The sequence below is a fragment of the Mauremys mutica genome, chromosome 9, assembly GCF_020497125.1.
Source record: "Mauremys mutica isolate MM-2020 ecotype Southern chromosome 9, ASM2049712v1, whole genome shotgun sequence".
Classification (NCBI taxonomy): Eukaryota; Metazoa; Chordata; order Testudines; family Geoemydidae; genus Mauremys; species Mauremys mutica.
The window spans coordinates 89097058-89114043 of record NC_059080.1 but is presented as its reverse complement, the minus strand read 5'-3'; the positions used below and the strand labels follow the sequence as shown (position 1 = coordinate 89114043).

The following is a 16986-nucleotide window of genomic DNA, read 5'->3' as shown; positions in this document are numbered from 1 at the left end:
ACTTAACTCAGCCTGCTTCGGAACAGCAGCCTGCCCCAGCATTGTAGGACCAACCTCAAGAGGTTCCTCCCTTGCCTCCCTCTAATGCATCAATCTCATCACCAGATGAGGTCCTGGTTCCAGAGACCTGCTCTCCCATACTAGATGACTTTAAAGGATGCCAGCTCCTCTGGCGAATGGATGTTTCTCTTCATAAGCTAGTGGAAGAGAATACCCACAAACTCAGTGGTTCTCAAACTTTTGGTCTGGTGACCACTTTCACATAGCAAGCCTCTGAGCGCAACCCCTCTTATAAATTAAAAACACTTTTTTATATATTTAACACCATTATAAATGCTGGAGGCAAAGCGGAGTTTGGGGTGGAGGCTGACAGCTCACCACCCCCCATGTAATAACCTCATGACCCTCTGGGTCCAGACCCCCAGTTTGAGAACCCCTGCACAAACTGATATTTTACATGTGGCCTTGGCATGAAAGGTAGGCTGCATGATGGCCTAATTTATGGGTAGATCTATCAAGACCCTGTGCCATACCTCTTTGTCCATTCCACAAACGGAATGTAAATACCAGGTTCCATCCCAGGGATTTGAGCAGTTTTATTCACACCCTATGCTGGGCTCTCTAGTAGTAGTTTCAGTAAACGAGAAGCAGCGGCAAGACTGCACTAAGGCTACTCCCAAAGTGAAAGATACAAAGAAGTTAGAGCTCTTTGGGGGAAAGACTTATTCCACAGCAAATTTACTCCAATCACTGCCAATCGCTGGGCTTTAATGTCCAGATATGATTATTCTAAGGGTAGATGTATGCTGCACACAACTGATAGTGGCAAATAGGGTACGTGTAGTTACACATGGGAGTGAAAAAGCAGGCTGTGTCCACACTGGTGTTTAGTTACACATGATAGTGAAAGGCTCTGGCAGGGGGAGGCATAAGGGAAAGACTCCCAGAGTGGGTTCTTTCCCCATTGCCTCCCCCTGCTAGAGACTTTCCCCACTGCTAAAGTCTTTCCCTGCAGTGGGAAAAGGCTCATACAGCCCTCTGTGGCAGGAAGTGGCTCCAGCAGCCGGGAGCTGCCAGAGCTTTTCCCTGCTGCTGGAGCTTTTCTCTGTGGCATGGCAAGACTCTGGCAGTTGGGAGACTACGCTGCTGAAAATAACAGTGTAGACTGGGAAGGTGCTACTTCAGCGTGTAGAGAGCTGAACCCTTAAGCTATGTACCCTATACAGCTATGTCTTTATCTGCCTAAGAAGTGCCTCACTGATGTTTATACCCACGCTAGAGGTGCATGCAGTGTATGTACTTTACACGCTGCTGTGTGAAATATAGATGTTTCCTACTTGGGAGGCAATCTCTCAGTTTGCAAATAAACTGCTAGAAAGCTTGAGAGCAGTGGTTTTCAACCTTTTTTCATTTGCGGACTTCTAAAAAATTTCAAATGGATGTGTGAACCCCTTTGGAAATCTTAGGCATAAACTGCGGACTCTCAGGGATCCACTGACCATAAGTTGAAAACCACTGCTGTAGGGAACAGTTCCAACCCCTTGTTGCAGAAGGTTAGTTGGTCTCTCGTTCAGCTCTGCAAGCTTCCTTGAACTCATGAGATTCTGGGGCTAGGGCTAGGGGGATGGCAGTGACTATGTGCCATTCCTCCTGGTTGTAGTCCTAGGGGATTCCTTCAGAGGTGAAACAGACTATTGAGGGACCTCCCTTTCGAGGGATGTGCCTTATTCTGATCCAAAATATATGAAGCTTATGCGCACTAAGTACTCTAGAGCAGTCCTAAATTTGTTAGATCGGTACACTCTTGCTACAAAAAAGGCTAAATATTGTTGTCAGTTCCAGCTGAGGCAGCAGTATTTCACCTTCAGGCAGCCTGATCAGTTCAAGAGGAGGCAAAGGTCTCAGAGAAGGAGGCCTCTGCTCTCTATCCCTTTCTTGTCATCTGGGCAACCACAGGCCTTGAAGCATCCTGTTTGACTTCTGTGTTGTTAACAGGAGCTTGCTGTTCTTTCCCTGCTCTTGCAGAACAGATTGTCCCACTTCCTGCATGCATGGTAGGCTATCACCTTGGACAAATGGCTGCTATGCACTGTGGTATTGAGACATATCCTGAAATTCCTTTCTATTCCCTCTTTTTCCACCCACCCCAGTCCCTCTTTGTGGCCCCCTCACATCAGTCTCTACTAAGACAAGAAGTGAAAGATACTATGTTTTTTGGTGCAGGGTTTTTTATTCCTGATACTTTCCAATACCCAAAGCCAGAAAGCAGTCTCAGACTCATTCTAGATCTTCTGAACCTAAATAAATACAACAAGAAGTAAAAGTTCCATATGGTGTCTCTTGCTATTGTTATCCCTTTTCTAGATTCAGGAGACTGGTGTGGTACTCTCAACTTTACAAGATACCTACTTTCATGTGGCGATCCACCCAAGTCACAGGAAGTTCCTAAGGTTGATGGTATGAGATAATTACAGTTCATCATTCTGTTCTGTCCTTCTGTCTATCATCAACACTGGGTTTTCACCATGGTGGTATGTATGGTGGTAGCTGCCTATCTGTGCCAGCAAGATGTCTGTGTAGCCTTACTTGGATGATTGGTTGCTTTGGGATCACTCCAGACACCAAGTAGAGGCTGCTATCCATTGCACAATCTGAACATACAGCATCCTGGGCCTGAAAACTGAAAAGTCAACATTATCACCTCTACAAAGAATAGAGTTCATTAGAATGGTCCTGGATTCAATTTTTGACAGGGTTTTCCTGCCTTTCCCCAGAATCCAGATTGTAGTAGACCTCTATGCTTTGCTCAAGGATCAGCCATGAACCACAGTAAGGAATTGCCTCAGGCTCATAGGTCACATGGCAGCATGTACTTATGTGACCTCTCATGCCCATCTCTACCTCAGGGAAAAGTAGACGTGGCTAACGTGAGTCTGTCACTCTCAGATTCAGCATCTGGACAGGCTGGTATGCATTCTAGGCAAAGTGTAAATGTCTCTGAACTGGTGGATGAGCCAAGACTATATGGGGAAGAGGGATGTCCTGTTTTCTCAACCTTTCCCTTCAATCACTTTGATAACAGTGCTTCAGCCATGAGTGGGGAGCACATTTGGGAGATCTTCAGGCTCAGGCTTTGTGGACTGCCCACGAGGCCAGGTTACGCATATGTTCTTGACTTGTGTGTAATATTCTGTACCTGTGAGCAGTTCCTGCCTCACATTCAGGACTGTCCAGGTTCTCTAACAACGTTACAGGGTGGTTTATGTGCGCTAGGTCAGACAGCCTGTGCCAGGAGGCGGTCAAGTTGTGGAATTTCTGTATATTGGAGCTCCGTCAGTCTCAGAGCCTCTCACTTGCTAGGTGTTCAAATGGCCTGGTGGACAGCTTGAGCAGATACTTCAAATGAGACCACAGATGGTCTCTCAACTCAGTGGTTCTAGCTTGAGTGTTTTTTTGTATGGTGGTTTCTGAAGGTGGACATGTTTGTGACTCAATAGAGCAGGAAATTTCTCTAGTTCTGTTCCAGAATAGGTCATAGCACTGGGTCAGTTTTGAATGGTTCCTGTTTCTATGCATATGCATATCCACAAGTGCCCCTGATTCCCAGAGACATTCTCAGGTTGAAACAAGATTGAGGCAAATTGATTCTTGTAGCTCAGGCAGCCCTGGTATTGTGATCTACAAAAGCTGTCTACCTGGGAACCCTTGCTATTGTCGCTAACCAGGCACTTGATAACTCAGAATCACAGGTGTGTGCTGCACCCAGATCCTCAGGTGTTATACGTCACAGCATGTTTTATCAGTGGCTGACTACAGAGGACACATACTGTTCAGTGGCAGTCCAGAATGTCCTCCTTAATAGTAGAAAACAAGAGCAAGTAGAAGTAATCCTCCATCTGGGAGGTCACCCATAGTGTCCTCCATACTCAAACTATGATTCAAAGAATTCTGGACTACCTTTATATTAGGGCTGTCAAGCGATTAAAAAAATTAATCGTGATTAATCACACTGTTAAACAATAATAGAATACCATTTATTTAAATATTTTTGGCTGTTTTCCAAATTTTCAATATATTGATTTCAATTACAACACAGAATACAAAGTATACAGTGCTCACTTTATATTTATTTTTGATTACAAGTATTTGCACTGTAAAAAACAAAAGAAAATAGTATTTTTCAATTCACCCAATACAAGTACTATAGTGCAATCTCTGTCATGAAAGTTGAACTTACAAATGTAGAATTATGTACAAAAATAACTGCATTCAAAAATAAAACAATGTAAAACTTTAGAGCCTGCAAGTCCACTCAGTCCTACTTCTTGTTCAGCCAATCGCTCAGACAGACAAGTTTGTTTACATTGGCAGGAGATAATGCTGCCTGCTTCATATTTACAATGTCACCTGAAAGTGAGAACATGCATTCTCATGGCACTGTTGTAGCCAGGGTCGCAAGATATTTATATGCCAGACATGCTAAAGATTCACATGTCCCTTCATGCTTCAACCATCATTCCATGCTGATGACGGGTTCTGCTCGATAACAGTCCAAAGCAATTCTCCCCAAGGAGTTCAGTCACAAATTTAATTAACGCATTATTTGTTTTAACAATCATCAGCATGGAAGCATATCCTCTTGTATGGTGGCTGAAGCATGAAGGGGCATACAAATGTTTAGCATCTGGTCTGTGAATGGAAGAGCCATCAGCTCCATCCAGAAAGGCTTCATGTCATGCGAAGGCTATTATGAACACAACTTTGTCCTTCAGGCTGCCATCCACGTGGCCAGGAGGGCACAGAGGCAATGTGCCATAGCCTGGCTCGACCTGGCTAATGCTTTTGGATCGATGCCCCACCAACACATTTTTGCCACATTGCGAGAGTTTGGGATGCCTGAAAACTTTCTCCAACTGATCCAGGAACTTTATTAAGGCCTCACCACCACCATCTGCTCCATGGAAGGAGAGAGGCCTGAAATTCCTATCTGTAGCGGCATGAAGCAAGGTTGTCCCCTCAGCCCCATTGTTTTCAACTTAGCCATGAAGCCCCTCATTCGAGCCATTTCCAGTGGTCTAGGCAGTTCGACCTGTCTGGCAACAGTGTGGATATCCTGGGCTACACAGACAATCTGGTCCTGATCGCAGACAACCTTGAGTATCTCCAACAAATGCTCGACATCACCAGCCAGGCTGCCAACTGGATGGGACTCTGCTTCAATGCTAGGAAGTGTGCATCCCTGCATATTGCTGGCAGTAGAAGGGACTTGGTCCAGGTGACGCCTTTTCAGATCTAGGGTGAACCTATGATCTTCCTCGAGGACGGGCAAGCATACCAACATCTCGGCATGCCCATGGGTTGCGTGTCCAGCAGACACCTGAGGATACCATCGCTGAGATCCTGTGAGATGTGGCCAGGATCGACTCCTCCCTACTGACACCATGGCAGACGATCAATGCCTTGAACACCTTCCTGATCCCCCATATGTCATTCATCCTGAGAGGATCTGCCATGGTGAAGGTACCTCTGAACAAGGCAGCAACACCATCAGGCAGCTAGTGAAGAAGTGGATGTTTCTTCCCCAGAGAGCCAGCAATGAACTGGTGTACATCTCGCACAGGTAGGGCAGCACCAACATCCCTCGTATGGGTGATCTGTGCGACATTGCAGTGATCACTCGCACCTTCCGCCTTCTGACGTGCCTGGATGCCGTGGTGAGGAACATCGCAGAAAGTGCCATGCAGGATGTCATCAAGAAGTGAATCACCAGGACCCCCTCCAACCAAGATGTTGCCACCTACCTGAGCAGCTTGCTGGAAGGCGAATTTGGAAGAGATGGGGGAGACTTTTTGCTTCACTCTGGACTCGTGTCCGCAATGCTATTTAATCACTGGAGAAGCGTATCGGTTGCCCCTGGACGTGATGCAAGGGACGCCAGGAGCTGGGAATCCTGATGCAACAGGTGAAGAACACGGACCACCCAATCCTCACTCTGAAAGCTAGAACCATGCTAGAGAGGATCCTGAAGGATGCCATCTGCTGCCAGTATGTGGAAAAGGTGAAGCAGAAGCTGGACCAGGGCAAGGCGTTTGAGGTGACGTGCAAGTGGGACGCCAGCAACCACTTCCTCCCCAGGGGCAGTTTCACTTGATTTGCCAACTGGAGGTTCATCCACAGGGCCTGGCTCAACTGTGTTCCACTGAACCTGCCAGTGAAGTTAGCCTTTTTAATGGCCATCACCTCAGTAGGAGAGTGGGGGAAACTCAATGCTCTACAGAGACATAGTCTGGTTAGGCTACACCCTAAGTTTCTGTCAACAGTAGTATCTGATTTCCATCTGAATTAGTGTATGTGCTTACCAGTTTTCTGCTCAAAGCCACATGCTCACAAGGATGAAAAGATTCCTTTTTCCTTGAGGAGGTGATATTTAACTGGACTAAATACACTGCATTGGGAGTCATTGGTAAACAATTTGTGTTCAGTAATGGCTCAGCTGTGCCTTTGTTTAACTAGTAATACTCATTAGTAATATGTCAGTAAAACATGTGAAGCTCTTTGTAATGTTTAGTAGCAGTAATAGTATGAATGTTCTTCTGTCCCCACTTAAGCTTTAACATAGCAATCTATGAACCTCAAAAGGCTATGTGATTCAGTTTAGATAGGCACCAAGAGCTCAGTGTTTATCTGAACTTTCAGATTTGTCTCCCTGATCTCCTAGAGGCTTCTCCCCTTGCTCAAGCTCTTTGGAGAGGGTTGGTATTATCTCTGTTTTTAGACTGGACAACCCAGGCCACTAAGGGAGTGTGTCTTTGAGCCAAGACTAGAATTCAGTATTCCTAGCCCCCAGTGCAGTGCTCATTACTAGCCCACATCACTGAAATAATATAGTGGAAAGCATTATTTTATATTTTGAAATGGTTTTCTCTTTCTTTTCTTTCTGCTACCTTAGTTAACTGGTTAAAATGAGAAATGACTCTGCCTGGTGACCCTTTATGCGTGAATCTTCGAGACAGAGGCCAAAATGATAGAACTAAATATAGGCACCTAAATCTATGTTTAGGCACTCAAATAAAAGTGGCCTAATTCTTAGAGATGCTGAGCAATTCTCACTGTCATCAGAGTGAGCAGTGAATGCTCAGTACCTCTGTATATCAGGCCACTTGTATTTGAGAGTTTATAATTGGTCTGGGTTCATAGATGGTGAGACTGCTTTGGACATCCCTCTAAAGCAGTTCATTTACACAAGCCACAAATACTTTTATTTCAGTACATTATTGTAGGGCACAGCACCAGCTGTTGCCTCAGTTTTGAGGGGAATATTGGGGTGACTTACATGGTTTATATTTTTTTACATTTCTGCCTACCTTCCACTTAGTTTAACCATTTCTCCCTTTCTCAGTTCTGTACAGTGGAGGAGGATGAACTTGAAAGGAAGGGACCCCAAAGATCACAGAACAAATATGGACAAACCAGGAAAAACTGCCACTGGAGATGAGAGGAGTAAGGGCTAATAGGTGTTGAGTGAGGGATCCTCTGAGAAATATATCTCAGGAAACAGCAGGCAAGTCAAATAGCTAGCAAGTCCCTGCAGAAGTAGTCAAAATCCCTTCTAGCAGGCCAGGCAGCAGCCCACAATGGCCTGCTCTCACCTCTGACATAGAAACCTCAGGACAAAACATAGCAGCTAGCCAGAGTATTGGGTTGTTGAACTGCAGAGTATGTGGAATTGCAGAATGACTCTTGCTGGGGGGAAGATGTGATTCAACAGTAATTATCACGGTTTTTAAAGGATGAGCAGTATCTTGTGCATCATTTCTCTTCTGAGGTAAACTGTTCTCAATGGTAACCCACATAGGGATTCTACTGTGACTAGAGTCCATTATGTTAATAAGCCTTCAGACCCTACCACCCTGGTGTTCAACTGCCATGACAGTGTCTACCTTTTGAGAGCTTTCTGCTCATGACATGCTCCTGGTATCTGTGCCATTGTTTGTGTTGGGTGTTTAGTGTTGCAAGAGTGCTATATATTCATAGATAGTAGCCCTTTCCTGCTCCCATAGGTTTCCTCAGTCCTTGAAAAGTCACCTGATGCAAAAATGAATTTAGTCTGTGTCACCTGGGACTGAATGGCCACTCTGCACTATGAGTTTACTCTCTTTGGACTTAATTTTTTTTTTTGACACACTTCCCCTAATAAATTGGTATCTTTGGACTGTAACTCCTGAACTGTTCTAGGCAGATGAAGGAAATAAAATGGTTTCTGATGCAAACAGTGTTTCTTGCAAATTCCCATCTCGTTACACATATTAGTCATACTTCTCATCACTATCTACATACAGTGATGGCTCCTCTCCTTCCCTCCCCCTGACTGGCATAGCATAAATCCTTTGTGTCTCTCTGCCCCCTGGAAACTCAAAATGGCAGTTTAACTGGTTTTATTTCTGCTTACTTGTGTTTGGTGACTCTTGCTAGGAGTTTGGTTGGATGTTGTTCCAAATACAAGACCTGAGAGTTTTCATCTCTGCTTCCTTTCTAGTCCTGTTAGGGATTGGCCCATATGTAAGCTGTAAAGATATTGCTGGTGCTGTGCCCAGCAGCCATGATGTGCTTTCTGATGACTGTGTGTCTGACTTGTGTGTAAAATAGCTAATCTAATAAACCACTGAAAGGCAGGTGGTTTGAAGTGGTCACTAAGTACAGTAACTCCTCACTTAACGTTGTAGTTATGTTCCTGAAAAATGCAACTTTAAGTGAAACAACGTTAAACGAATCCAGTTTTCCCATAAGAGTTAATGTAAAGGCGGGAGGTTAGGTTCCAAGGAAATATTTTGGGGGCAGACAAAAGGCATTATGTACTGTACTGTACTGTGGTTGGGAAGTGCCCAGCCCACTGCAGGCAAGGATGCTAGGAAACACCTTTGCTGCATCAGCGGCAGCTTCCCCGGAGAAGGACAGGCTTGGACTTTGTCGGAAATGCTCCAGGCCCGCCTCTTTCTGTCCCCACTCCAGGCCCACCTCTTCCCACCCCCACTTCACCTCCTATCCAGAGCATGCCAAATCCTTCCCGCCCCCCCAAGCTGTTTGGTGGCGCTTAGGACTTTCTGGGAGGGAGGGGGAGGAGAAGAGTTGCAGCGCTTTCCCGCTCCTGCCCCTCTCTCCCAGAAAGTCCTAAGCGCGAAGTGCTGGGAGGGAGGGGAAGGAGCGGAGAAGCCCCATGTCTCCACTCTTCCCCCTCCCTCCTAGAAAAACCTAAGTGCCGCTAAACAGCTGTTTGGTGGAGGGGGAAGCACTGGGAGGGAGGAGGAGGTGGCGAAGCGGAACTTGTGCAATACTCCCTTGTAAATTCGCTGCTCTTCCAGAGAATCTTACAAGCAGGCAGCCAAACAACGTTCTAAGGGAGCATTGCACAACTTTAAACGAGCATGTTCCCTAATTGAGCAGGGACATAACGTTAAGCGGGACGACGTTAAATGAGGAGTTGCTGTAGGAAGCTCATTGCAACGTTTTTACCTGTGCTTTCCTTCCTAGTGAGCACGTCTGGCCAGATGCTGCCGACTACACTCTGGTTGTACTTCTCTTTGAAAATGTGCAGTGGGTATACTTCACACTTGTGTTTTGTATTTAAGTGTGCAGATGTTTTGAAAATACAGCTTAATGTGTAACTAAGAGCTTTTGCTGTATTAAATGTTGTTACTGTTGCTCTTTCTCTTTCCCTGCAATTCAGAGAAGCAACTTGTACTGCAACGTAAAGATGAGAATAAAGGGAGTTAATAAAATGGAGATTTTTTTTCTTTAAAGTAGGATTAAAGGTCTTGGACAAAAATGTATCAAAAAGTTAAACAACCTTTATTAATATGATTGCTTACTATTCCTCATATGTAACATCTCTAAACAGTGCTATTCTGATCTCTTTCCAAATGACAAATAGTAGTTTAAGTATAGTGTCAAGTTAATGGTGATACTGGTGTAACTTGTCAGAACCAAAGCAAACGTGTAATTTACTTGAAATTATTGGGGAAGGGGGCAGGGAGAGGGTAGTTCTGAAAGTTTGGGAAGAAAGTATCCCTTTGGTATACAGATTTGAAAAGCTTTTAAGGTAATAATTGGAGATATACCAATCTCCTAGAACTGGAAGGGACCTCAAAAGGTCATTGAGTCCAGCCCCCTGCCTTCACTACCAGGACCAATTTTTGCCCCAGATCCCTAAGCGGTCTCCTCAAGGATTGAGCTCACAACCCTGGGTTTAGCAGGCCAATGCTCAAACCACTGAGCTATCCCTCCCCCCTTAAATGGCAACCTTCTTAAAACTATTTCATTTAACATTAGTTTTCAGATGAATGTTAATATATCGTTTACTTTTCCCAAAATCCTGGTTTATGGGATTGAAAAATACCTCAAGTTCCAAGACAACTTTCCTTTAGCATCTCTCCTTTCAATCTCTGTTAAGAGTTTAAATGTTGTAAGAATCATATTTACAGAGATAACCTATGGTTGTTAGGCTGGAGAGAGTGTTTACTTTGGTTCTCAGGTGATAAAGTTAATGATTTTGCCTCATTATACAGTTTGGTATCTCTCAGACAGAAGAGAACATGATCAATATTCTATTGCTTTAATAAAGGAATTTGTTATGAAACCAGGATTCAGTAGGCGGTTGTCTTGTCATTTTCCTAAAACTTTTGTATGGTGCTTGCACTTACATATGATTCCTATAATTTTAAAAGGTAATTTTTAAAGGTACACTGCCTGCTGGAGGAGGGGAAAAAAGTTAAAACTTCCATATCTGCCGCTATATATGGAATGTCTCTCCTGAGCACCACCACTTTCCTCATTTAAATCCTTCCAGAAGTCCCATTTTTTTCACAGTACTTACAAGATATTACATCATCTCAACTCTGTGTTTTTTCATCTGTTTATCTTAGGAGTGAATTGCTCGTTTGTTTGGAGAGAAAGGGCATAAGGGTACTGGACATGACCTTGGGGACTTGTGAGAGGGAACTTTAGGAGTGTAGAGGTATGGACTTAACTGCTGGTGCACCCCCTTGTGGCTGTAAGTGGCATTGTAGGCTTCCACCTCTGCCAACAGCTGCTTTGGCCCTGTGGTGGTCTGCCTCTTCTCATGACTCAGCTCTCTGTCCATGTCATGTTTAATCTGACCCCTTCCAGGGTAAAAAGAGTCCAATAAACTCAAAGAAAGACAATATAGCTCTTCTCCTCTGTCTGGGCTCACCCCCTGCAGACTCTTCACCCTTTCCCAGGCTCTGCAGGGTGCAGAGCAGTGCATCCTAGGAGGCCCAGCTCCAAACTCAGTAGTCGTCCTCCCCTTTGCACCAGGGTGTTTCTGTGCCACCTTTTCCAGTGAACAAGTAGGGAAATCCAGACCCTCCCTCTTCTTCAGGTCGCAGTCCAGGAACCTGTGGCAAATAACTAATTTCTGCTCACTCAGACTCCTCTCTACCTCCCTGGACATCTTACGACCTTGGCCTGTCTTCAGGCCCTTTCCCATAGCCACATCGTGAGCGTACTGGTGTCTGCCTCTCTAGATCTTTCTTCTACTTTCTAGCAACCAGAGAGGAACTTCAAAATTCTCCTTTCTCCCTGTAAGCCTCCTTCTCATCTTTCTTCCTTTATGCTCACCACCCAACTTCTCCCCCGCTGAGCTGCATCTTCAGTCGGGCCTGGCCCACCCTCCAGGTACCTTAATTGAACTTTCTAGCTCCAGTTAACCCTTTTAGTGCAAGTGTGAGGTATATATCCCATCAGAAGGAGGTTGAATGGTAGAGGGAGGAGGGGAATTTAAGTGTGTTTAGTATTTAGAAAACAAAACTTTTAACTAATATGACATGTACCTATTTTCCCATTGATAGTTTTGCTTGCATGATATATATCCTATGCCCCCACACTTTGTCTTTCAAGGGTAGGGACTCTTCAGGATAAGGACTATCTCTTCCTCTGTATTTGCAAAGTGGCCAGCATTTTTTGGTATTGCCACAGTATAAATAATAATAGACAATATAAATTGTATAGGCTAATTTCATTCCTAAATATCAACTATACAGTGTTCAAAAAGATAGAAACAAAACATGTATTCCAGGTTTATTCCAATTGGATGCCTACTAGATAATATCCATTGCGTAATTAACTAATAAAAAATAAATTCTGGTGCTAAGAAAATGTTAAAATTGGACACAAAAAAAGCTTTAACACAGTGGAAGGGATTTTTGAAGGCGGTAGTCAGGGTAGGGAACAGTATTTAGAAAGTATCTGATAAACTAATTTTAAAAGTCAAGGCAGGAACTAATCCTTATTTTGTATTATTTCCTACTTGGGAAATCGTCAGAGATTTGTAGGAATCGGTTTCTGCATTCTCTCATCTCTCCACTCTCTCAATATTCAGATGTGTTTCTAAACTCCATTTTTGCAGTGTTTTACAATAAATGCTGTCTACAGAAGTAAGAAATTTGAAATAGAGACTCACCAGGGCAAGTGAGCAGCTTACTGTGAAAGGATCTTATACCATCTTCCACAGAATCTAAGCTTTCATTTTTTTCAAATAATGAAATTTCTAGCCCTTAAAGTTTTGAAGACATGTACTTTGCTAAACAGTTATTAAGAAATTAATAAGACTATAGTCAGTTTCACTACTACTATTTGGAAGACAGTGGACAGCAGTAAAATTGGTAAAAATTATGTTAATTTAATGCTACTACTGCTTGAGGAAGCTCTGAGTAACAGCACAGGCAAGCACTGGGGTTATTCATTCAGAAGGAAAATTTTAAAAATAGTCTGGGAGAGTGACAGCGAAGTGGAGACATTTCCCCCTTATTCCTTGCAGGAGCTAGTAGTCTTTGAAAGGGAGAAGACACAGAAAACTCCTTTTCTGTCTAAGATGAGGGCGGAGTTTCCAATCTTATCAGACACCTACTAGTCAAAGGTTGATATGAAAGATAAAATGTCCAATCAGTGTCCAAAGACAACACCTTGATAGAAATCACAACACCTATCCTTTTCAAGCTACTCTAGGAAAGCTTCTAACAACGGACCTCCCAGATGGACCTCCCTTCCCCCCTGCTTACTGCTTCTCTTTGCCTCCTATCTTTTCATTTCATCCTCACCCTACTCTAGTTTTCATATCTACCTGTGGGGAAGCAGGGTTATTGCTCTGGCTAGTGCCTTGTATATCTCACACTCTGCTGAAGTACTTAATAAAATAGTCTTCCTTTTTTAAATTTTTTTTATTGATGATCTTGCCCAGCTAGTGTATGACAACCTGTTGAATTCAATGCAGTGTTGTCTCTTGCAAATGGGTTGTGATGTTCTTATTTGTTGCGCCAGCAAAGATTTGATTTGGGCGCTTGGGCTGGGTCAAAGTAACATGAGAGGGAGGAAGAGTCGGCACTTGCTTACAGGTTAGCAAGCAACCAGTCCATCAGCCCACAACGAGGCATGTTTCCCACAGCAGCAGCCATCTGTTGTTTTTCAAAGTACCTCATTACCTCTTGGAGAATATCCCCAACGCTGTAGCCCTTCTTGGCAGCTTTTTCAGCCAACAGAGGAAGCTTCTTCAAATCCCCTTCATTTTCATTCATGAATGACAGGTTGGGCACGTTGAAGTGGGAAGCAGCCATCCACTGGAGGATAGCCTGGAGTTCTTTGTTCAGTAAGCTGCTGTTGGAATTCTGGTTGTTCACAATCACTTCAGAACCAGATGATGAACCTAATAGCTGTTTTCCGTTACCCTTGGATTGTGAACTTCTCCTGGGTACTGCTGGCGTTTTTGAGGATGAAGCACCAAATGCATTTTGTTCATCCAACAGGTCACCTATAGCTAAATCTGGGCTATTGTTTTTGGCCATGAATAGACATAACTTCATCACAGATTCCACCAGTTGATCAATAAATTGCTTGTTCACCTGATCCATATTGTCAAACTGATCCATGGCTGAACTGGGCTGTTTAGATAAGGACTTTTTGCTGGACTTGCTATCAGTGGTGGCAGGATCTCTATAATTCCTGTTTGTTTCACTGGAATTGTCATCTATATTGAAACCAGCCTCACGTAAGACCTTCTGGATGATTGATAACAGGATACTTGATATGTCCCCCTTTTGGGAGTCAAGTTGTTGGTGGTCATTCTTTGCCCCTGAGTGCCTTGATCCAGCAGCCATTGAAAGGGACTTGGAACTTTGGCTGCTCCCAGCCTTTTCAAAATGAGAATCACGAGACACGTATCCAAACGAAGTGGCACCCGATTCACGTGCTGAGTCTTTGCCATTTGTCTGTTGTAATAGATGTTGTTGTATCAACATTAATGCCGTCACAATGAGGTCTTTTGCATACTTATCCATTGAGCAATGCTTTTCCGAATCCTTGCTTGATGATGATTGACACTTGCTGGCTCCTCGGTCTTTGTCCTTCCCTTGATTATGCATTTCACTTTTCATTGCTGTAAATTGCATGCCTTGAGATTTGCTGTCTTGGGAGCCTGTTTTAAGTGATGTGTATGCTAGGCTTTGAGACCTGGTCTGCTTATCATCCCCTGCTAGGGCTTTAAACAGGCGTTTCACCATTGCTTCCAAAATTTCAGTAGACTTTTGGCTTCCTAGATTGAATAGATTCTTTTTCACCGTGGAAACGAAATCAGAGTCTGTCATGAGCACCCCGGTGACGTTATGTAGATTTTTCATGGTTGAGTCTATCAAGTCTGATATGACGTCTTTGGTATGTTTGAGGATTACTTTCTTCAAAACTACACAAGCTGGGGTTGTCTTACCATCCTTTCTTTGGACTTTCATGGTCTTCATGAATGAGAACATCATGTCTGAAGCAACCTGATTTGCATAAACCATTAACCCTTTGCTTACAGAAGTACCAGAATCATCCTGCCCAGACTGTTTTGCTTGCTGACACATTTGTTTATCTCCAGGCTTTCCCCCCTGTTTACAACCATTTTGATTAGACATCTCACCATAGAAGAGTGATGTTCTCTTAGAACCTGAAGTATCTTCCTTCTTGGTAGTCTTTTCTTGAGATGGTCTTGGGGATGGTAGTTTACCCTGGGGGTCCTGTGTGCTTGCTTCAACGGCTTCATTCACCATTTGTGATGCGATTTTGCTCACAGAACCACGGGAATTGTTATTTTTCCCTTCACCAGCTGAACCATGAATCCCCTGACGTATAAACTTACTGGCAGTGCCTTCCAATTTATCTGTGATCTCTTTTCGTGCCATTTGAACAACCAAAGAACAGAGCTTATTTACATAGTATGAAACATCATCTGGATCTCTCTTTCCCTTTTGGGCACCGGCAGACTTTAAAGATGTGTCACTGTTCTGGGACAATGATGGATCATTGAAGGTTTCGCTAACTTTGCGTTTCTGAGGGGCATCTGAAGGGGTCAGTGCATGCTGGAATCCAACTGCATATTTCTGAAGGTCATTGTTGAGCCAGCTCACAACGCTGAGTTCATCAGTTGAACCTTGTTTGAAAAGACATACCGCTCCTTCAGTTTTAGAATGATCATGCTTCTCATTGTCCTTTATTACAATGACTTCTTTTTCCTCCAGATTTCCCAGATCAAGTTCATTTGAAGGTTCAGAGATGCTGCTGGACTGGCTAGCAGCTTTCTTTGCTTTTGAATCTTTGTCCTTTACATTCAGGCTGGAGACGTCAACAAAACAGATCACTTTCCGGTCCTGGTCCTTCTGTTCATCAGGGTTGTAGAGGTCTACTTTACACACACCTGCCTGACTGTGTAACCAGTCAACTTCCTGAGACATCTTTGCAGGTTGATAATAGGACCGTACCCAGGACCGTAGAGTGTTCTTTTATCAGTTGAGCTTCTGTGATGACCCTGCCAGACTCAAGATGTTGCCTCCTCTCTCAGCTTTCCATGCTCTTCTACTGCCAGATGAGCTCTTCACCTGTGTTGACTCATGGTTTCTATAGCAGCAGTGACATCACAAAGAACCAGTTTCACCACCAACCTATGATGTGTTGGCAATGCTTTAGCAGTGGGCTGCTATACATTTTTTCCTTTAGCCTGTGTTAAATCTGTGCCCTTTGGTTTTGGAGGGTGTTTTCCGATAGGTGGGCTGAGGGAATGGAGATTCTGTCTTTGTTTTCTATATAAACAAAAACATTTTTTCATAAACAAGGAGTCAGCACCACTTAACAAAGAAACTAGCATTAAACTGCATTTTCTGGATATACAGTGAATATATTGATAGTATAAGACAGAGGTTACCTTTTTATTAGAAGAGGGAGTTGGGAATGAAGATGGCGGTAGTCTCATGATGTTCTCCCTGAAGTGGTGACATCACAAAGATCAGCGCTCACCAATAATAGCTGAACAAAAAACCTCTAGACTTGAAAAGTGTCTTATTTTCTCTTTTCATTCCCTGCTTTTTCTCTCATTCTCTTTTTCTCTTCCCCATTTTTTCTTTTGTTTTCTTCCTTCCTTTTTCTCTTTGACTAGCCTGTGTATCTATCTTTTCCCCTCTACTCTGAAATAAAATAAAATCTGTAAATCTAAGCACAGGCAGTGTGACTGAGATTATAAAACCAAACTAGCTCCTAACCCCCCTATTATCAGATGGTTGAAAAATCATAAAATCGTAGAAATTATATATAGAAAAGACTTTTTGTTATCTGATCTATCTCTCTGCCAGTGCAGGATTGTTCCCTATAAAATATTTACCATAGGCATGTGAGATTAATGTTAAATCTCCCAGATGACATTTCTGTTTGTAGATTATTTCATACCTTGTAGCTCTGGAAAGGATGGATTGTTTTGTAGTTAAATCACTGCACTGGTACTCAGGAAATTTAGGTTCAGTTCTCAGCTTTACAACAGATCTCCTGTTAAATCATGAGCAAGTCACTTAAACAGTCTGATTCTTAATTACAAGTTCCCCATCTGTAAATTGGGGATGATAATTCTTCCTTTTTTCACCTTTTGCCTGTCTTGTCTAGTTGGATAGTAAGCTC

At 43.4% G+C, this 16986-nt stretch overlaps 2 protein-coding genes across 7 annotated transcripts in view; one reads left to right on the top strand and one right to left on the bottom strand.

The window, feature by feature from the left end:
• PHC3 (polyhomeotic homolog 3) overlaps window positions 1-16986 on the top strand; it is a 105741-nt gene that overhangs the window by 59754 nt on the left and 29001 nt on the right. The gene's annotated exons all lie outside the window — the stretch shown is intronic.
• Window positions 13225-15947, bottom strand: AKAP4 (A-kinase anchoring protein 4). The gene has a single exon (XM_045030540.1). The coding sequence runs from the start codon at window positions 15774-15776 to the stop codon at window positions 13401-13403; it is 2376 nt and encodes a 791-aa protein (XP_044886475.1). The 5' UTR covers window positions 15777-15947; the 3' UTR covers window positions 13225-13400.

Coding starts and splice junctions, on each gene's coding strand:
- AKAP4 (XM_045030540.1), bottom strand. CDS start 15,776: ATGTCTCAGGAAGTTGACTGGTTACACAGTCAGGCAGGTGTGTGTAAA.